Raw genomic sequence first — 21,982 nt, 5'->3', positions numbered from 1 at the left:
TTGTTTTCTACGTCTTTGTAATAAAATAACAGTATCTTTAAAGAGGTTTATGAATTATATTTTTCGAAAACAAATGATATGCAAAAATACATATATTATCTATATACAATATTTCATATCATCGGTGCAGCAATCAAGATATACATATATTATACATAGAATTAACATTAAAACACAGATGAAAATGTGTACAGTATTACTTTGCCTAAATTAAACCAGATTTAAATTTGTAGGAGAAAAGAAACTTATAGTGAATCGTTTTTATTTTATAACAAGTCACTATAAGTACATTGTACTTTCAATTTACAGAGAATAATTCGGCAACGATCTATTTTGCAATAAAATTATTCAATTACAAATGATATATTAAGCATGTACGAAGATTATAACTGTATTTGTTTTCTATTATCAGAGTGAATAGTTTTGATAACAAATAAACTTGACAAATTACGCATCATACCTATACAAAAAATTTTTCCAGTCTGATCAGTAACTGTAAATTTTATCTGGATTGTATTTAAAAAATACATATTATTAATATTAAAAAAATGATATGTATGCAAATAGTTCGAAATTAATATAACAATATTTTGATATCCTATAAAAAATCAAAAAGGAACAAAATTAACCAATAAAATAATTTCAAATTATCAGCAATATCATTTTTAAATGTGTTGAACAGTTTATATTATATCATTAAATGATCAAACTGGATCTTTCATATTTGAAATTGTATTTTTCTTATAAATATATAACAATCAAAATTATACATCAAATAGTTTTTATACTTAGATTACAGAACATTGATTTTATGGGAAAAATGCATTGGATAAATAATTCCTAGCATGATAATAAGTATGTGTCAGACATTAAAAAATAATTTCTTTTTAATAATATTATAAAACATAATATGCAAATTATCTGATTGTAACAAATTTTCATATTTTCTATTGGGACATTAAATAGATGCAATCGTATCGACATGTAATTTAGTTTATGGCTTATACTAGCGATTTAAAGGTTTCATTTAATTTTAAAAAATATGAAAATGTATCGGAATAGAAATTTCAATTTTAACGCAACGTACGTATTTTTACGCAGGACGTAAAGCTATAACATAATATATAATTCAAAAATATTGTTATGTACCCATATTTGCCTAAAACATAATTTTATACATACGTATGTATGTATGTGAGCGCAGTTGCGCGTGTTTATTTATATACTATATATATATACAGGGTGATTCATAAAAACATGTCAATACTTCAGGGAGTGAATCTATACATTAAAATATATTAGCGTAGATTCATCACCTGAAGTATTGACATGAATTTATAAATCACCCTATACAGAAATCTTCAAGGCACTCCAGATATATATTACATTTATATTTATATTTTACAAATTCTGTTCTTCACCTTCTTGCACTTGAGGCATCTTAAAATAGAAAGTAAAATAAGACGAGAGCATTTCGCCTAATGCTTTTTTATAGCACATTTCTCTACATTGTATAAATTATATTTTTCTTCATAATACAGTTCTGAAGTTTGTATTTAAAGTAAAAAATTATATTGAGACGACACTTTATACACGTACATATTGCAGCAGCAATAATCAAAGTAGTAGAATTTCGGTCTATTTATCTATTTACAACCATCCCATTATCTTTTCATTCAAACACCTCTAATAGATGCACTTTTTTAATGGACTTGTCTCTTTCAAGTATAAAAGAATAGAGAAATTGGAAAAAAATTATACAGATACTATTGTCTAACAACTATGCTCTTTTTTTTTAATGCAGAAACTATGTGATTTTAATTCGTAGCTGTATCTAATTTCTAAGTTACACTAGCAAATATTGTGTATAAGGCGTTTTCCTCAAGTATGTGTATTTTTTAGCGACCAATTATTTATTATAAATTGACTACTAAATATACTCTCGGGTTCTTGTTTTTTATAATTCTTTTCACTTTTTTACTAATGTAAATTTTTTTTCGAATAGAATGAAACTACATGGATACAATATTTATGTGTGAGTAAAACAGTTCCGTTCAACATCACATAGTCACTGTAATCTAAATGAATATATTCCAAACGTTAATATTATCGTTTGGTTATTAACACATTTTTTGAAAATGTAAACGTTAATAACCTAAATTTATATGATTGTTAAGTTTATCCAAAATATAGATTGACTTCCAGAATATTGCCTATAAGTTTGCTGCCTCTGCATTTCATATACCTTTGGCTTCTCGCTTTAGTAACAGCAAGTTTCACAAGCCTTCATATTCGCATTTTAAATACAGTATGTTACAGAAACACTTATTTATAAGAATGCATGTACATCACCATCGCTTACCTAACAACGTTTAGGATAATGTACATAAAGAAGACATGTACAAATTTTTTAGCAGGTTAATAGTTTTCATACAATGTTTCAACATTAAACACCAACCTCAGTCAGTTTTCGGTTCGCATAGCTGTTTTAACGATTTGAGTTCTTCTATTAACGTCTGATTTCTATTTTCCAATATCGCAACACGGTTTTCTAGACACTTTATATATTCTTTCTTTTTCCTTCTACACTCGCGGGCTGCTTGTCTATAAAAAAAAGTATTTTTATATTTTTAAATATTTGTATAAACAAGAACAATTACGAAAATTATAATTAAAAGTATTTCCAGTTCCTTCAAATCTTACCTATTTTTAAGCAACCTTAATTCTCTTTTTCTAGCTGCATCTTCTACTACAACACCATGTCCTGTGTAAGCTGGAACATTGTCAGAGACTGTATTCCCCAAATTTTTAATTTTGTTATTCACAATCAGTCAATGAAAATTTATGTATATTATTAATATTATTATTAGATACTAAAAGTAAGCGAGTACCAGAATTTCTTTAACAATTGAGTTAGGATCCTGAAAATTTTTAATTAAAATCTGAGGTTTGTGAATATCCATAATTTCAGATACTCGCACACTTCTATTGAATACAAAAATTATTTATATTTAAAAAAAAATTAAAAGAAAATGTCAGGGATATATCAGTTTTTAAAAAATTCAATGTTAAAAAAAACTATGAAAAAACGCGCACCTGGGACAAAAAATTGTGTATCTTGGCCTTGTGCATACTGTACTATAGCTCCACCTGCAGTTGCTGCATTACTCATAGTTAATGTATGAAGTCCAGGCACACCTTCCCCTTGAGTTGCAATTTGTATGGTTCCAGCAGGAATTACTGTAAATTGCATTGATCTCAATTACTGACACAGTATTAATAAAGACAATACACATCTAACTAAGCATATTTCATATAACACAATTTTTTACTAAATAGAGGTACTAAAAATCATTTATTTTAAATGATAGCACATAGAAAAGGTAAACATAAATCTGAATGGCTTTTTAACAATTATAATGATTATTTATATTATTGGGTATATATAGATAAACCTATATATATTTATAAACAGAATTGAAAACCCCATAAGCAAGGATGCCACACCAAGCAATCATACAAAATATTAAATCATATATAGTATTACATCAGGTAATATGTATAAGGACGAAAGGAATAAAATTTTAAGTTCTTCAGACTAATAGTTCTAATTTACTCTCCTAACATTATCTTCATTAAAATGAAAGGACAATGGCTAGGATTGTGCACAGAATTAAATAAAGGACAGCCAGGAAAGATATGTAGAAGAAAAAATAACCAACCTGTCTGATAATGAAGCGAATGGGACGACACTTCACTGTCCACGTTAGAATCACACTCAGAAGATGATTCTAGAGGGGGCAATCGACCGTCTGTAACACCGAATTAATACAACCCCCAATTATAATAGAGTTGTTATCGGTGTTAATTTATTTAATCTAAATCAATTTGAAAAATTTCCAGAATGTGACATATATTTCATGAGAAAATAATATAATGAATATGGCATTCATTTCTAGAAACAATGATACCAAAACAATTTGGTTAATATTTGGTACATTTCTTCTTAAATAACTTTCCTGATTGCATAAAAGCATGTAATTGTACATACGTGTATGTTTAAAAAGATGTGCATCCAGAAAGATGATTTTGTATAAATAAAAAGTATAATAAAAATAAAATATCATTGTATGCTATTTCCTTTCTGACTGCTGTTTTCATATTTTTATTATAATGCTGTGCAGTCAGCTCATACAAAAAGGAAATAGATTAAAATAAAAATAAAAGCTAAGCAATAAAAACATGCAGTCTTGCAAAGTATAAATAGAACAAATAATTTTTTAATATTCGATTTTTTGAACAAAATGAAACTTTATTAAAAATAACAAATGTGTCTTGTTGGTTTTAATAATTTTTTAAATTTTAGTTATAAATATCTTTAACTTTAACTATAAAATTTATAATTGACTAATTATCTACAAATAGATATATTGAAAATACTAGATATTTTTAATCAAATTAATTGTGTATTTACCTTAAATTATAAAAAAGTTACTTTTTAGTTCATGTTATTGGTACCAAATAAATAAACATAAACGGGATTTCATTTAAATAAAAATAAATAATTTTCCTTCATATCATGTATCTATAAATAGTGGTTAGAGGAGAGTTCATTGCATTGTTTTTGATTTAATATTATTAACTTATATTCTAAGCTTGGTATGGCATTCCCTTTCTCAGATGTATAAAATAAAATATTAAGAAGCATAAAGTATCACATTTTTATCCCTTATTATTATCCTAATACAGTTATATAAATATACTTAAATATTTGTTTGATAAAGAATGACTTATAAGACAGATTGATTATACATGCATTTATTCAGATTTAAAGTAAATTAATAAGATAATAACTAATTGGAATAATTATTTAAGAAATACGTAGACAGTACATAACAATAGTTGTATGAACTGACATGCACTTTATCATTTCCTGAGAGTCAATGTATTTTTTAAGATATGGAAGACAGAATAAAAAGGTGAATATAATAATATTACACATATACATATATACATCAGTCCGAATAACATATAAAAGTAAGCACGATGTGGTTCCTTGCAGAAAAATAAGAAAAAGATATGGAATAAAATTTGTTCATTCTCTGTTTAGTTTTCGAGAAAATTGAGTTTGAAAATTTATCAAATATACTTGAACATGAGTAATTCCAAACTGGACAAAAACAAAATAATCGACTCGAGAAGTAAAGTTTTTTAGCAAAACGCTTTGTTTCTAAGAAAAATAATGAATAATTTGAAAATTTATCATACAAATGTACTAGGTCGATTCTTAAATAAATATGCTCAAACTCTATTTTCTTAATTCTACATTTTCAACTTATTTTTACACATAAAATGACTTCCTGTCAATGATTTAGTCTTGTCCAGTCCGGAATTAGCCAAATTCAAGTATACTTCGTAAATTTTCAAACTCAATTTTCTCGAAAATTAAGTCATGAATGGAAAAATTTTATCTGATGTCGTTTTTTTTTATTTTTCTACAAGGAATCGCGTTATATCCGCTTTTACATGTTATTTGGTCATCCTGTATAAATGAACTAATAAATTTGTATGTAAGTTTAATTAAAGTAATAAAATATCTAGATGACAACTTGTTACTTCTTGTAAATATTCTATTAAAAATTGAAATGTTCGTTCTGATTTTAATTCTATTCCTGATATGTGATAAAAATAAATTTATCATACCTGTAATTTCACCACCACCTAAGTCATTGAGAATTTTTTTGTAAGAAGGTCGTCGGGTAAGAATTCCTCCCCTTTGTTCTGGAGATTCTTCTGAATCTGAGAAACTATCATCACTACCAGTTTCAACCACCTAATACATTAATGTACAATATAATATTTTATATTTATTGAATATTATTTATTTTTATTTATATTATTTATTTATTATTTATTTTTAATATTTAATATATATAAAATGCTGTCATGTATATTCAAATTTTATATCTACTTATAAATGGTTCATTTAAAGGAAGATGAGAAGAGATCAACAGTATAACTTGGTCTCGAGATATTTACCTGAAGTGTTTGTAAACTTGCTTGGGCTGTTTGTATGACAGAGTTGGGTTTGCTCACAAGTATGACATTTCCTTTTGAAATAGCAACAGGTTGAATGTTCGTTGCAGTTTGAATTACTGATTGTTGATTAGGTTGTATAACAGACTGTACCTAAATGAGTAAATAAACATTATACATAAATGTATAAAATGTTATGCATGTTAAAGAATAGATATTACTGAATAAATGAATATGAATATTCATAAAATGTTTTAATATGAACCAAATATAATAAATTTTATAATTGATTGATATCATCATGCATATGCAAGTCATCATAAAGTGGGTATGAAACAACTATTTCATAAAAATATTTATCATAAAAATTGAAACACCAAATTCATTGAATCAACAAATAAAGAAGTAATTAATTAAGAAAACTAAATTTGAATTTTAGTTTCTTAATTTGAACCAGCATTATGCAAGAGTGAATATACACACAGTGCTTATTTAATTAATTCATAATTATGATTAAAAACATAAATAAATTATATATGCATGCTTTGAACTAAAATAAAGAAATAAATGATCAGACATAGATACACAGGAGATTCTCCTGTATACCTGTGTTGCCCCTGACGTAGGTAGTGTCAGTTGCACAATGCTGGTAGAAGCTACCAGATGATGAGTTTGCTGCTGTGTTCTATTGAGAGATTGTACCGAAGTGGCTATTGCTGGTGCTGCATCACCGCTTTGAGAACCCGTAGACAATGGGTCAACAGCTGATCCATTTTCCTCAACCATACTTTCCATAGCCTGGGGACCTCAAACCCTACAAAAGATGAAAAATAATTTCATAATTATGTATATTTTTATAATTGCATTTATATATACTGTATAATCAAACCTTTCAACTTTTATCACTGATAATTAAATCTATTTTTTGATACACTAAATGATGAAATTGTTGCACAACAAAAAATTTTATATTTAATCGAATCGTCCTATTAAGAATAAATATCGTATACATCTCATTAAGATTACATTTAACCTCCTCAATGATCTTTTAAGCATTTTAATGAAAACAAAACTACACAGAAACCGTAGACAATATTTTTTTGAAAAAAGTCAAATATATATGCATAGTTGAAGTATTACGAAACAAATTCCAGACTAAATATAAACATCGTCGGAACAAATAGGTTTTCGAAAACCTGTGTGTATTCAAGTCAAAATCAGGATCTATCCGTTAAAGTGCAAAAGTTTTAAATTTCCCGCCAGTCAGCGATCGGCGGTGTTACTGCGTCATTTACATAAGCAGATCTAAAAATAATACGAGAACAATAAACACTTAAAAGAGATGTTTTCGTGGATGATCGAAGGGTCAGAAAATTAATGAAAAAGCACGATGAAACATGGTTAAGACTGTACCGATTGGCATCACGGTGAGTCGGTTATTGGTGAAAAGAGATGTCAGAATTGTCACGTAACCCCCATTGCCCTTTTCGAGAAATTCATACATCTTCCTTAAGGCGCCATATTTTACGGCATATTCCATAGCAGACGTAAAACTGATTGTACTAGGATCATGAAAAGTCAAATGCTAGTAGTTTCGGCAACAATTTTCGGTGCACCGTTAGCGCAGTGGTCCATGCCCGGTTGTTATTATTCTCCAGCTGGGTACTTACCAGTTACGTATTTCTCGTCACCAACTTTGCTGCAATCGGAGTGGGCAAACGGGCAGGTACGTAGCAGCCACGTCAAAACTCCAGTGGCTTCGTCACTGGTGGAGCCCACGACCTCCGCGCTGCGCGTCACCATCAAAATGGCCGACGTGCTTTCCCTCCACCCCCTCAAAAAACTGATCGTGCATCGGATAGTGATGGGTGATGGACGATGCTCTCCTACATATGTGCTTCACATCAAATACTAGCTACGTTTCCTTAAATATTACTTTCGACTTACCAGTTATCAAACTGCGATTCATATACAGTGGCATATTTATTAATAATCGGGCAAAAAGGTGTTTCAGAAATATATATTTGTTTATAATAGTGTTGGTTTTTGATTTTATTGAAACATTTATTATAGTTAATAAAAGTATTAATTTATTAAATGCACACATTTTTTTATATAAAAAGCGTTACATTAAATTTATATTAATGTTATATAATTTAGATATATATTATATGTATGTATATTTTATATTTTATAAACTGTATCTTGCTTAGTATTCAATACTAACTTCGTTTTCTTAAATATTATCTTTTATTGCAACTACGATTCGTTATGAAGACTACAGAGAAAAAATATGACACGTTAATTTTCTAATCTTTATGTTACTTGTTTATTTTTAAATTAAAAAATAGTATTTTAATATAAAATAGTTAGAAAAAGGAATAATCTGATAGGTTCGAAGATGCAAGCCTTTCAAAAATTAGTGATAAAACTAGGATGTTAGTTTAAATTAATTAATATTAATCTGCATATTGTTATTAATATTTTTGGAATGTTTAAGAATATTTTTAAAGAAAATTTTAGTGTCTAATTGATTGACAACACATCGAATTTTAAAACTGCTCTTTTATAAAAGGTAGGAAATGTGACTTATCATGTTTTTCACTTATAATCTTCATATGTATATCTAAATGGGCATAGTAATTTCACAGTTAGTCTTACTGCAATAATGTTGAAACATTATTATTAACTGTAATAATAATGAAACATGTTGTTGGTTGTTTTTTGATCTATGAATAATCAGAAAAATTATCAAAATTTAGTTAATTATTTTTATTCTATATGTAACATAATAATTTACAATTATTATATGATTTTATAGCACAGTCTATGTATTTAGTCATGAAAACAATCTTTTATCAGTATTCTAATGAAAGAATGTTGAAATTACTCAGGCGTCGTAAAAAATGATATCGCATTTCAAGTATACATGATTTCACAAATCAGCTACATTTATTTGTTTAAGATATAGATATTGAAATAATGAAATCCTTTAAGACTAATCACAGCTTTTATGTATGTTTCAGTTATGTTCTTTCCTCTAATTTTAGTTGAATAATTTCTTTAACTGATGTTGATATATGTATAAACATTTGAAACATCAAATGACATAAAATCTAGATTTGATATATAACGATATTCACATGTATAATGTAGATAGGTTTATGTGTTAGTTTAAAGAAGCGTGTAATGGTGCTGACGTCATTCACTGACGTCATCGTCATATTTAGAAAGATGCACATGTTCACATGCTCAACCAGATTTGTACTATCAACCTTTTCCAAAATTTTGTCTTGTATTAAATTGTCAATAAACTACTTCAATTTTTTTACTTAGAACACAATAAGTATTGAAAATTTCAAGTAAACATTATAATGTAATATAATAATGTTATATCATATGATTGGTATAATTTACTATTTTTAATTACTAAATTGCATGTAGCATATTTTTTATATACATGCATTTGTTACATACAAATAATTTTATTATTTATATGTATATAACATAATTTGTTACATACAAATTGAGATATATGTCATTAAATGCAATTGTCATATTAGATTGCGCATGATATCTTTAATTTCATAAATTTCATTGTATTTAATGCAACATATATTATAATTCAAAAGTTCCGCATGAATATACGTGAGTTTTAAAAAACTTGTCGATTCACAACATATTCATACATATAATTAGTGTTTAAATAAATGTTTATATTATTGTTAAATATAAAATTATTGTAAATATAAAATATTTAAAATAAATATAAATATAGAATATTATTTTAAATATTTTCATTCATGTTATGTATACAAACAACAATTACGAAAGAATTTATTGCATTATCTTTATTAATTAATATTATCTTTATATTATATTATATTATTACCTAACATTACTGTTATTTTTATTGTTTAATTTTTATTTAATATTATTGATAAAAATAACTTATGAAACAGATTGGATTTATTATATGTATATGTTTAGGCACAATAAGAGACATTTTTAGAAATATATAAAGTTTAGAGCATTGAAAATTAATATAGCAATTTAATTATATCAATTTTTAATGTTAATTTTTAATATAGCTACTTTGGCAACATAACCTAAGAAAATGGATGGAAATGCCAATCAGTGTCGAGGTTACAAATCACAACAGAAGGAGGACCAATAAGAGTGTTCGTCCCTTACAAGCTCTCCAAGCGATTATTCATTGTGTCTATCTGTGTTCCTTTATTGTATATGTATCAGTAGTACCAGAATATACTTCAGTATACATATAGTAAATGTATTGTTGAAACTTGTGTTGACATTTCTAGTGACATAACCCTTAAGATTGAATCACATTATTGTTTTTATCGTTGAATCGGATTTTATATTTATACACAACTTTTTCTTAAGCTAGCAAACTCTAAACTCACATCTATTTATTAAATGTTCGATGTGTGTGTAGTGACTGATAAGGTTATAGAGTGAATATACCAATCATTTGTAAGTGTCTTATTTTGTTAAGATGAAAAATTATTTTTCATCGGATGAGTAGTGCACTACTGATGATATGCGCATTGTGCGGGACGTCAGTGATATAGGATATTGCAAATCTTTATTACCCTGTTTGTTTCCTAGAAGAGTGACTCAACTAAGAAAAATACATTTTATCAGAAAATTACTTTAAAATGAAAAGTTTGAAGTGTTGGAAAACTATTAGTTATCCATCTATTTAAAAAAAAGTTTTATTTAAAATATTTGTAATAGTCTGAATTTTGTAGGCTTTCTAATAAAATATAATTTAATATGTATATTATTTAAAAAATAGTTGAAACTTCTATTTTTTCTTGTGACACATTGGACTCGGTAAATAATATAATTTTGTTAAGGAATCATGCCACTCTCATAATAACAAGTGGTTTGCTTTTAGAACAGAATTGACGATTGTTAAGATGTGTTAATCTTTTAGAAAACCAACAATTTATGGTTGATATACATGAACAGGTTGATTCAGTGTATAATATTTTTCTATTTCTGGAATTTATAACAAGTATAGTTTACTATGTTAGTTAACTCAAGTTATATTATTAGATAGAAGCTTCTACTGCAATGTGTTAAGAAGTTTGTACTGATTAAAACATAAAATATTTTAAAAGCTGTACACATACTGAATAAAGTTATAAAAGGTGATTTTAGAAAGTAAACTTTCCATTTTTGTAAAATATATTATGTATAAAAAATAAATATAAAATAGATGAAAAAAATTTACCACAATGATCTTTACTTTGTTTATCTGATTTAACATATCATTATAAATGGTTATTCATTTCTTTTATTATTTATATTTTTTACAAAATGATTATTTGATGATTATTTTTATGATTAATGATTCCATTACATTACTTACAATTTTATTCTATTAGTACTATTGTTTTCATTTTTTTTTTATTATTATTATGAATTAATTTTATTTTCAGATACACTTATAGACACAAACAATGCCACAAGCAACCACTATTGAAACAATCACTATTACTAGACCTTTCAAGGTAAGTTTCAAATGTTTTAATTTATTTTTAACCTCAATATGTTGTATGAATCTTATCTTATATTCTCAAAATATTTATAATTACAGATATATTATTATAAAACATTAAAAATTATTCTAAATTACGAATTGATCAAAATATCATAAATGGAATTTGATTTAAAAATATCAATCAATATGACTAAATTTCGAATCCCTATGTTATATTATTACTATTGCTAATAATTAGACTGGGGATGTTTATGCATTTTTGGGAAATTTAAGGGTGTAAAAATCCACATAATATTTAAAGTATAGTACTTTATAATATTTAGTGGATAAAAGGAATTTCTATTTGCCTCCAAATTTTTTAATTATGTTCTTAAAAATATAAAAATGTATAAACATCCGCATTTTATTAATAACATACAATATATCAATAAAGATAGAATACATATATCAATATCCACTTAAGAAAGCTGAATTATTTGTACAGTCACGTGATTAGGAAAATTTCTATAAATGGAAGCGTTCGTCTCAAGTTTCGTCTATCCTAAAAAGCACCCTCTATCACGTACGCGCACTGCGCCACGACCTTTAATGGGCGCAGCTTCCCTGGAACCCAATTACTTCCCCAACTTCGGATGGAGATTGTCTCTATTCGATCTTGCTAGCCAAACGATATTTTTCCATTTTTTTTTTTAGTGAATAAACCAATATAGAAACAAAGGAGATAGCTCTACCAACAAAATGTACTTCGCGTGGCGTTCGAAGCGGGAACTTGATTAGAAAAATTATTGTTTCATTCGTATCGAACAAAGGTATATATACGGGAAACGCGAGCTGTGTTTACCCTGGAAGTGTTTGTCATTTTGGGAGAGTTCCATGTCTCTGAATCGTTTCTAAATGCTTTCTCGACGTCTGTTGAGGGTGATGTGCGGAGGAGTGTACGATGTCCCGTAAATGGTATTCGTTGAAGAGACCAAAGAAAGTGTGAAGAGTTCGAGACCCTCTTAATTAGATAGGTGCATTTTGGTTTTGTCCGTTGGGACTAATCTTAACAGTGTACGCTGGATTTACGATGATCATGTATACAGTCGCGGAAGATCACATGGGCGATACTGAGATCGCACAGGTATATTCGGGATGTCTTTTTTATAAGTTTGTAGAGGTGATAATGAGTACTTTGTGTAATGATTGATTGTTTATGTACAGTAGCTTATGAAAGTATTTGAACACTTGTAGAAACTTTTTATAAATATATTATGTATTATACAAAGTATTTTGAAATTTTATCAACTTTGTAAAGGCACTTTAGTATCATAATTATATTGGTCAAGTTTGAAACAAATCTGAAAATGTATACATAGAAGTTGTATTTGTACTTTGAGAAGTTCAACTTACATAGTTCAGAAAGTGCAGTTGATCAGTTTGCCTTCTGAGAGGCTTAAATAATATTGGAGTTAAAATTCTATAGTATTGTGTAGTACAGAATTAGTGATGAAAATATACTTTTCTGAATTAAATGATAAAGGTGCAATTTTGTTTTTATGTTACAGGTGATAGCATTCATATGTGGAATAATAGTAATATTATTAATGATAATGGGTTTAGCCTCTACCGACTGGTTAATGGCATTGGGATGGAGACAAGGTCTATTTGCACATTGCATTGAAGAAGCAGCACCTACTCCTCTCCCATTTAATGTGCCAGATTCGGCAGGATGTTTCCAAGCTAGAGACGTTGGTATGTTCAAACAAAATAATTACATTTGGTAGAATTCTTTAAGCAATTAATTTAGTTTTTCTATCTTTACAGCTTATATAAAAGCAGCTGCTGCCTTATGTGTCATATGTTTAATAACAGATATTGCAGCAACGATCCTCACTGGTCTTGGTTTGAGGTCACAAGATAATCGTGACAAACATAAATATTATAGATTTGCAGTCTTCTGCATGGGATTTGCATGTAAGATTCATTACTTAAAACAGTAAATATATGTATGGTATTTTTGTAATATAAATATATGTATGTATAGTGTATATATTTTTGTAAAGTACATCTATATTTTTCTTATATTTTAGTGGTATCACTCTTAATAGCTTTAGTAATATACCCAGTGTGTTTTGCTGCAGAACTTAACTTTGGTAAGTTTGTATATCTCTAAAATATATATTTTAAAATTCCTACCAAATGATCAATTCCACCTTTTTAAATATTTTATATGATAAGAATTATATTATACAGGAAACCGATCAATGTGGGAATTTGGTTGGGCATACGGAGTTGGTTGGGGTGCAGCTATATTTTTGTTTGGTGGAGCAGTGTTGTTATTATGCGATAAGGAAAGCGAAGAAATTTATTACAAAGAAAGAAAAATCGTTCGCGATGATGTCGGTGGCGGCGGTTCTATGATTGGTATGGGACATCATGGTGGACGAAGTGGGACGCAATTAGCCTAGTGGCATTGCTCCCTGCCCGACGTTGTTCTCTAGGTGATTAATTTCTTCTTTTTCTGTCCTCACCATTTGATACATTTATGGAGAAAAACGTACACATGTATAAGAGTGAATGGTTTTTATATATAGTCTACTTGTTACACCAACATGTATTGGACATAATTATCACTTTGATATAGGATGTACGAAACATCTTATCGACGAAAACAAGGTTCGTAAATTGACTGAAACTTGATTAATTCGTTCGTGGGTTACCAATTTCCAATTTCTCATAGTAACAATTTTGGGACCATTGCTCCATTCAGTTTATTATAAAATTATGTGTTATGTATATTATATAACTACAAATATTTTTTATGTAGTATGTTTACATCATTCCTTTTACATTTGTTAATTAACTTTTCATACCATTATTACAATGGTAGCATTGATGTTGCGTTTCTTACCTGTGAAACATTACAACAAAGCCACAATTATTATTGCTTATTTTTAAAGTAAAGTGACAAAAGCCATAATCATTATTGTTTACTTTTAGAGTAAAGTGACAAGCAATATTTTTAATATGAATTACTCAATCTGCTAGCATTTATAACTTTTTGTTAGAGTTTATTACTGTGCCTGCATCAACAATATATTATCGTATTTGGCCGACGTTAAAAATGAGATTTGCCGTTCGAAAATAGCAAACAATACCGGAGTACTTAAATAAAGTTTGATACTTCTTCATTTATGAAGATTTAGGCAAAGATTCCAGTAACAAAAAGTTAAAAAACGTACGAGTAATTAATACGATCATAGGCTCAGATACTGCCTGATCTTTAGTCAAAGAATGAGTATCATCAATTATTATTTTTATATAAAAATTGCAGCTTTGATTTAGTTACTATTTATTACGTTTATTTCTTATATACTGTATGTACATATACATTTATATGTATATATATTAGATGCTAGTAATTTATTACTTGCTTGCATTTATTTTTCTTACTATTATTGAAAGTGATATTTGTTTTAATCAAATGATTTATATTATCAAGGCGTTCACTAATATTTTTGGTATATTATTATTATTTATATCTTCATACATTTTGCAATAAAACTTGGCCAAAAATTGTTTTAAACGATATATTGTGATTACATACACGCACACAAACTATATAAATGAAATAACAAAAATTTCAAGTGGTCTTCTGTGCTGGAGGAAAGTAGCACCTATGAAGAAAATAATTGCATGCTTGGGCACATTATTGATTAGTATCAATTTTGATTAGTTATTGATTTTAAGGTATTTTGAGATGAATGATCAAGTATTATATAATGATCAAGTTTTTCATCGCATAACTATAATTTTACGGATAAATGATCATTAATTCCTATATATTATTTCTAAGATTTTTATACAGATTATTCTAAAGTCTTTCTTTGTTAATAAAAGTGCAAATGTGCAAATCTTTTTCTATTGTACTCTAGAACATGTAAAAGCATGTAATTTTCATATTTCAAGTACAGTTATTTAAATTATAAATATTTTTTATTGCAAAAAGTGTATGAAAAAAAACAGAACAATGTAATTCTGGAACTGATATGATATTTGATTTAATTATAAAAAATATCTTTAGTTATCTATCTTATATATCTCTTATATATCTCTAATTGAGGCAAAGATGTTTAATTGTAAATTTTCGTGTAGATGGTTTAGTTTCATATTAATAATAATAATAATAATAATAAAAATGACTATTTTGTTCTGCCTTAATTTAAATGAGTAAAATCATTAAACTTAAATAAATAAAATCATGTATATCTATCCTTTGTCAATATGTTAATGTAATTAAATGTTCGAGGTGGTCTGTATAAATTGAACAAATTATAACGCTGGTATGAATTGTTATAATAATTTATATATTTCAATATTTTCATTATGTTTTATTTTTATTTAATAAAAGGAAAGATTAGTATGTGTCATCGTATTAAGAGTAATTATATTAAATTATCACACCATTTACCAAGCATGTATGCAATGTGAGAGCTGATATATGTATGCATTATAAGTTTCTAATGATATTTTCAATATTACAGAAATGAAAAACAAAAACAGTAATATTGAAAATTCATTAAATTGGATAAAAACAAATTTCTAGCAGTATTATGTATTTCATAGTAACTCTTAATTGGTAACCATATCTTTTTTCTACTTGATTTTTATGGAATGAACATTTCATAATTTTCATCTACCGTCTGTAAGGAGAAGTTTCAACTTCCCCGTGAGTTAAATATATTTTAAGTTAAAAACAGCACCAAATATTTAAGTGTGCGACAGAATAGAGGCAGCTCGGGCAGGTATTATCTATTATGTTATCTGCATTACATACGTGTACGTATATGTATATATAGGTATTTTATAAATACATGTAATAGAATGATAACAGTTGCAGTTATGGCGACACTCTAATAAGAAAAAGGTTTGAAACAGGAAACCCGTACATGCACTTCGTATGACGCGGCAAATCAATCATGCTTTTTACAATGAAAGACAAATTCGTATTTTAATGTTAAGGAGTTACAGTGCGTTTGATTCTTTAACAAACACTGTCGATTTGCGCCTTTCGATTTTGATATACTTTTAAACGAAGTACCATGTAAGATTTAAGCATATAATTAAATATCGAAATATGTTTGAAGATGGAGAAAAATGAACAAATTACTATATGTTAATTAAGACGTTTATAAGTAACAACAAACAACTTATAGCATAAAAAAGGGGGACATTTCATGTTATCACAAACTGAATATATAATGTAAGTATTCTGTTTGTATGTGCATCTTTTCTGCTGTACTTTATACTTTAGTACCTTAAAATAAAAAACAGGGAATAGAAAGTAAAGTTTCAAGAAACTAATGTTCTAAGATGTTGCAAATTGTAATTTCTGAGAATTTACGTAATCGAATCCACGTTTCGAAGTTGCAATCAAGAGAAATCACCATTTTTAACTTAAAAGAAAATACCGCTATATATAGCGATTTGTTAAATAACTGTCAACAAAGCTTGTATTTCTGTATTAGAAGTGCAATGTAGATAAATTCATTTTCCGCTCTACTATCACGATATATGTATATGTAAGCAAACAGACGAAGATGATTGTAATTAAATAACTATAGATATAATGTAGAATTAATAGAGCACCATGCCAGAGTAAAAAAACCTTAGTAGTTTGTTACATACATGCATACATACAGTCTTGAAACAAAAATGAATTCTCTGTCATGTATAATAAATATATACATATATTGAAATTAAGTAGTGAGATGAAAATAATTAAATGAATGCTGCTGTAAATGTGTAATTTCTGTAATGTCTTTATTATGTATTTCTTTTTTTTCGAGATATTACACTTATGTTAACGGAATATTATAGAGAAGTTTTTGTTACCAGAGAATTGTTTCAATGATGATTATTTTCTAATTTGTACATTGTAATAAATATACATCGTATTCTAATACGTGAGAAGGAAACTTTTAAAGAATTATTTACAGGAACAAAACTATGTTGTAGAAGATTCATTGTACGTAAAAAAGTTCATGAAAAAAGGTAACTGACAAAAGTAGTGAAACGTAAAATACTTATTTCATATTGTATAGTACACATATCGTACTTATTCATGCATATCGTAGTAAGTCTCATGAAAGTTATTAACGTAGGAATAAAAAAATGTGTAAATTCGTATTCTGCGTTAAGAAATATTCGAAGCGATATGAGTAGAATTATATGTAGGAATAACAAATTATTTATGCGCCATATTATGATGTAAACATATCGTAATATTGTACAAAGAATAAACCATATACTTGAAAACCTATATTATTCAGAATTTTATTTTACTACTTAAACCTTACATACTCATATGGTAACATAAATCTATTAATCTTCAAATTGTTGTTAATTATGAAGTTGCAAATATTTCATAATAATTGAGAAAGTGAAAGGTAGAAGGAATAAAGAATTTTATACATTCGTTTTTTAAATAATTATAATATCCAGCAATATAGCAATACAAAGTGAAAATCATTGAATCGAATAGCTTTTTCGAACGCTAACGTAACAAAATTTTCGAGTTTCGTACATAACAATAATACAACGTTACGACTTTTTTTAAGTAATAAATATATGCGCGCGCAATGTATGTGTGTATAACGTGTGCGTGTACCGTGTGTGTAAAATAAAGTATTGCTGAATAAATTCCACGTGTATGTATCATTCGTATAAATACAAAATAAGATTACATTTATGTATATATTTATATAAACCTAAACAGAAAAAAAGTAGTGTACAAAATATAAATCTATCCAGGATTCATTTGCGATATAAAAATTAATTTCCTCGGAAAATATGATATGTACACGCAGACTCGTTCGTCCATGCCGGTAGCGAAAAACTTAACAGCATATTTGCGACAAAACTACGATATACTTCTCTCACTGGGTAACTGATATAAACTTTTTTCCATCTTCTAAACCTCTTTTTTTGCCTGGTCGATCGTATCACAAGTAAAGAACGGACAACATGCAATGTCATCGATCTTCAGAGATCTTTTTGTTTTGCGCATCCTTTCTCTCAACCACCATTTTTCTTCCTTCTTTTGAGAAATCTTTATCGCGTTTGGCAGTAAAATATATATCAAAAATGTTCAACGTACTAACGTTTATAAAAGATATAAAATATATCTTACGTACCTTCAAAAAATGCTATTAAATATTACCGAATGATCTATAACATCATTTAGTAAAGAACAATAGCAACATGAGATTCATTTTTTTTTTAAAGCATTAGAAAAACCAAACTTCAAATTTTTTCACTTTTATTCTACCAATAAAAAAACTAAATGTGTCCAATAAATTTGGTTGTATATTTTGAATTTTCTTTTTTTTTTTCTTTATTTTATTGATGCAAGAAAAAACTTAAAGAAAATGTTAAATATTGTCAAAGATTTTGCGTATGCTAGGCGCAGTTAATGCATCAAAAAGGTTAAATCACAGGCGCTGCTCTGTGCACTTTATTTCGTCCCCAGCTTACAAAAATTGGGGTTTTCTTTTAAACTTTCATTTACAAGATTTGAAATGAAAACACAAGAAACACTTAAAAATTCTATCGTCTTTCCCTCACGACGCGAAACGTCCTGCGTATAAAGCGTAAGATAACGTTTTATATTCATATATCTTACAAATTCATGTGCACATCACATGATTCCCACCGAATAACACAAAAGCTCGAAATATGGAATTTCAAATCAATGGTATTCAAATCATGTTCATTTTTATCCGCCATATTAAATTTCAAATTAATCCATTAGTAATCTTCGATTTTTTGTTCAATTATTTATAAGAATACCACTGCTTTAAATTGTTTTTATACGTAACTACAGAAATAACAATGTTTATTAAAATACACGTTGAAAGATTAATTCTTTCTTCCAATAACGCGCACACTCGTATATCAGTATATATTTTCAAAACCCAATATTTAATTACGTTTATATGGTTATACACATATACTCAACGCCTTTTGTTCCGTTAAATGTGCTTCCTTTCTTTACTCTTTTAAATAAAAGAAAAATATAAATAAACATATACGAGTGTACACGAAAGAAACACAACAGCCTAAGAGAAAGGAATATAAGATCTTGACCGTATTGAAGGACTAAAGAGTGTATAATAAAATACGAGATTTCTACTTCCTCTTTCTGTGTTGTTTAGAGAGCTACACGAAAAAACTAGATCTTTGCACTGCAAACGATAAGAACGTTCGAGAAATGTTGAACATCATTTTCAAACATAGTTCCAAGAGATATTCATATCGAACACTCGTTGCGACTAAACTTAAAAACTACGCTAATTAACGAATCCTTACCGAGTATCCTTATTAATTAAGTGGATATCAGTTTGACAATAGTTTCTTATTTTTTTTTCCTTTTTTGGTCCTATACGCCGATACTACAGAGCTCGCCATCGGCTATTGAAAGCATTTTTTAAACATTTCTATCCATACTGGCGTAATGATAGGCCTAGTGTAACTGAGTATCATAACTTCATTTCCCACAATACGATATGGGCATCGTTGCTGTTAGGATCTTTGAAAGTGTAACCCGATTTAGAGCCTTTGTCGGTGACCGATTGCGCGTTTAACTGTCTCCAATTGATGTAACCTCGACCACCCATTAATGTTAGAACGGTTTTTTTAGGCTGTTCAATTTGTTGCAACGTTTTATTGATCTTTTTACCGTTCGTTTTCAAATTATTGGGCGGTGATATCGTTTCCGGTACAGACTGTGCTATACTACTGTTGGGAGTAGTCGTTTCATAAGGACCATTTCGACTAGCTGTACTACTATTTCGAGATAATTTGCCAGTTTTCAATGAAAGATTCTCTTCAGAGCCAGAAGACGTATAGAGAGAACTTGCATGAGAATCGACTGACCAATTCGACAAGTCGAGCGATCTGGGTCTGGTAATTTTCATTTTCAGTCTACGATCTAAGGTACTAACTTTATTTGGTATGGCTGCCAGTTCTGGATCGCTTCTTCTTAGTGGCTCGTAAATTAAATCAATACCAGAGCTATTCTCGTTTTCATAATCTTTCACATACATTAATTCTCCGTATAAGCCGTAGACGTCACAATTCTCTCCAGAACTCTGCGATCCGGACATCGAGCTTGATAGAAAGCCCCCACCAGATCCGAGTCCTCTGGGAAGTGTCTTCGAACCTCTGTACTCGTATTCTTTGCTACGTTTTCGTCTTAACATTACTGGGCTGCTCGCCAATTGTTGTTTCAATTTCAATATACTGTTTGACATAGAGGAATCCAAACTTGCTCGATCTCTATTCCTACTACTATCAGATTCCTTTGACCGTAACTGTACAGTTTCCTCGTCGGCGATTTCATCGGTTGTACAGCTTATCGTGTTCTTTGGATTCTGAATGGCAAGTAAGAAGGTGATAGGACCGAAGTGCGCGTGATATGAAATATTTACACGGCCACTAATGATAGGTACTCCTTCCAACCGTGGCAGGGGAATCGTAAGACTGATGCCTACGTTTGTACCGACCCAGAGTAAGCCCTTGCACGCTAAAAGTGCTGTCACAGTGACTGCAGTTTGATTGTTGTTTAAGTTATCGCCACAAGAATTTGAGGCATTGTTTGACCTCGTTACTCTCAACACGTTGGATGCTATATTGATGTCTTGCAGGTGTTTGAAAGTTTCTGTATGATACAGGCAAACGGTGCTGGAATTCTTAAGAGCAACCCAGAGACCTACTCCGGAATGAGCCATAAGTTTCACACTGCCAACATGTTCGTGTTGCGCGCTGAAACTTTTCGTAATGTCACCACTGACTGCGTTAAGTACCCAAACTTTTTTGCCGCAAGCAGCATAGACAGACGCGTTAATTGGCATCAAGCAAGAGACCGGTTCGCTGCCTAGAGATATTACAAACGGATCTCTCAGATTCCAAGTGCCGTCCACTTGCCTTTTGAACAGGAGAAGTAAACCAATTCCTAGGGCGACGAAAACGTTGTCACAATGATACTTGATTTGTATCACTGGACCTGAGACGGAATAGTTTCCAAGTTCTTCTTGCTTTTCAGGTTCCGAGGCGATGTAGATCAAAATTTTCCGAGAGTCCGTACCCATCCACACGAGATCGCTCGCTAATGAGAGTGGATCGGAAGAAACACCCTTTACGAACTCTATGGCGGCGACTCTAGTCTCTACCAAATCAAAAGCTGTAATTTGCTTCAAGGAACTTGCCGAGGCTGTTGTGGATTGACCAAATACTGTTACGTGACTGGATATACCGTCGCCTGTACATATCCACAAGTAACTTTGACTTCTTCCACGACGTCTCGTGGGACGTGGATTCTGCGTGGTATAATAGCAGCCGCAACGTACCTGAAAAACATCGTTTTATTATGTA

General features: G+C 29.0%; 3 protein-coding genes across 32 annotated transcripts in view; 1 reads left to right on the top strand and 2 right to left on the bottom strand.

The window, feature by feature from the left end:
• Positions 1-74: 74 nt before the first annotated feature.
• On the bottom strand, positions 75-9,524 carry LOC126876902 (cyclic AMP-responsive element-binding protein 1). Of its 18 annotated transcripts, none has more exons than XM_050639831.1 (9): positions 7,984-9,524; positions 7,707-7,933; positions 6,643-6,850; positions 6,040-6,189; positions 5,704-5,833; positions 3,723-3,812; positions 3,097-3,240; positions 2,704-2,791; positions 75-2,604 (listed from the first exon to the last, which is right to left on the bottom strand). In XM_050639831.1, the coding sequence occupies exons 3-9, from the start codon at positions 6,829-6,831 to the stop codon at positions 2,460-2,462; spliced, it is 936 nt and encodes a 311-aa protein (XP_050495788.1). In that variant the 5' UTR covers positions 6,832-6,850; positions 7,707-7,933; positions 7,984-9,524; the 3' UTR covers positions 75-2,459. The 18 variants fall into 18 exon arrangements, with proteins under 18 accessions (XP_050495788.1, XP_050495838.1, XP_050495922.1 ...); XM_050639881.1 differs by having other exon boundaries at positions 7,707-7,922; XM_050639965.1 differs by lacking the exons at positions 7,707-7,933; positions 7,984-9,524 and adding exons at positions 6,926-7,341; positions 7,450-7,700.
• Positions 9,525-9,937: 413 nt separating this feature from the next.
• On the top strand, positions 9,938-15,983 carry LOC126878055 (transmembrane protein 47). Of its 4 annotated transcripts, XM_050640461.1 has the most exons (7): positions 9,955-10,530; positions 11,505-11,576; positions 12,260-12,689; positions 13,114-13,300; positions 13,373-13,522; positions 13,639-13,701; positions 13,802-15,983. In XM_050640461.1, the coding sequence occupies exons 3-7, from the start codon at positions 12,636-12,638 to the stop codon at positions 14,014-14,016; spliced, it is 669 nt and encodes a 222-aa protein (XP_050496418.1). In that variant the 5' UTR covers positions 9,955-10,530; positions 11,505-11,576; positions 12,260-12,635; the 3' UTR covers positions 14,017-15,983. The 4 variants fall into 4 exon arrangements, with proteins under 4 accessions (XP_050496437.1, XP_050496418.1, XP_050496426.1 ...); XM_050640480.1 differs by lacking the exon at positions 12,260-12,689 and having other exon boundaries at positions 9,938-10,530; XM_050640469.1 differs by lacking the exon at positions 11,505-11,576.
• A 2,040-nt stretch (positions 15,984-18,023) lies between these two features.
• The window catches only part of LOC126872301 (rho guanine nucleotide exchange factor 10), a 47,781-nt gene continuing 43,822 nt past the window's right edge, over positions 18,024-21,982 (bottom strand). For all 10 annotated transcript variants that reach the window (XM_050632133.1, XM_050632218.1, XM_050632473.1 and 7 more), the window contains one exon: positions 18,024-21,957. In XM_050632133.1, the coding sequence (XP_050488090.1) occupies positions 20,089-21,957 (1,869 nt within the window). In that variant the 3' untranslated portion in view covers positions 18,024-20,088. The remainder of the gene's footprint in view (positions 21,958-21,982) is intronic.

This window comes from Bombus huntii, chromosome 1 (genome assembly GCF_024542735.1).
Source record: "Bombus huntii isolate Logan2020A chromosome 1, iyBomHunt1.1, whole genome shotgun sequence".
NCBI lineage: Eukaryota > Metazoa > Arthropoda > Insecta > Hymenoptera > Apidae > Bombus > Bombus huntii.
The sequence above is the reverse complement of the archived record's forward strand: the minus strand, read 5'-3'. Positions and strand labels throughout refer to the sequence as shown.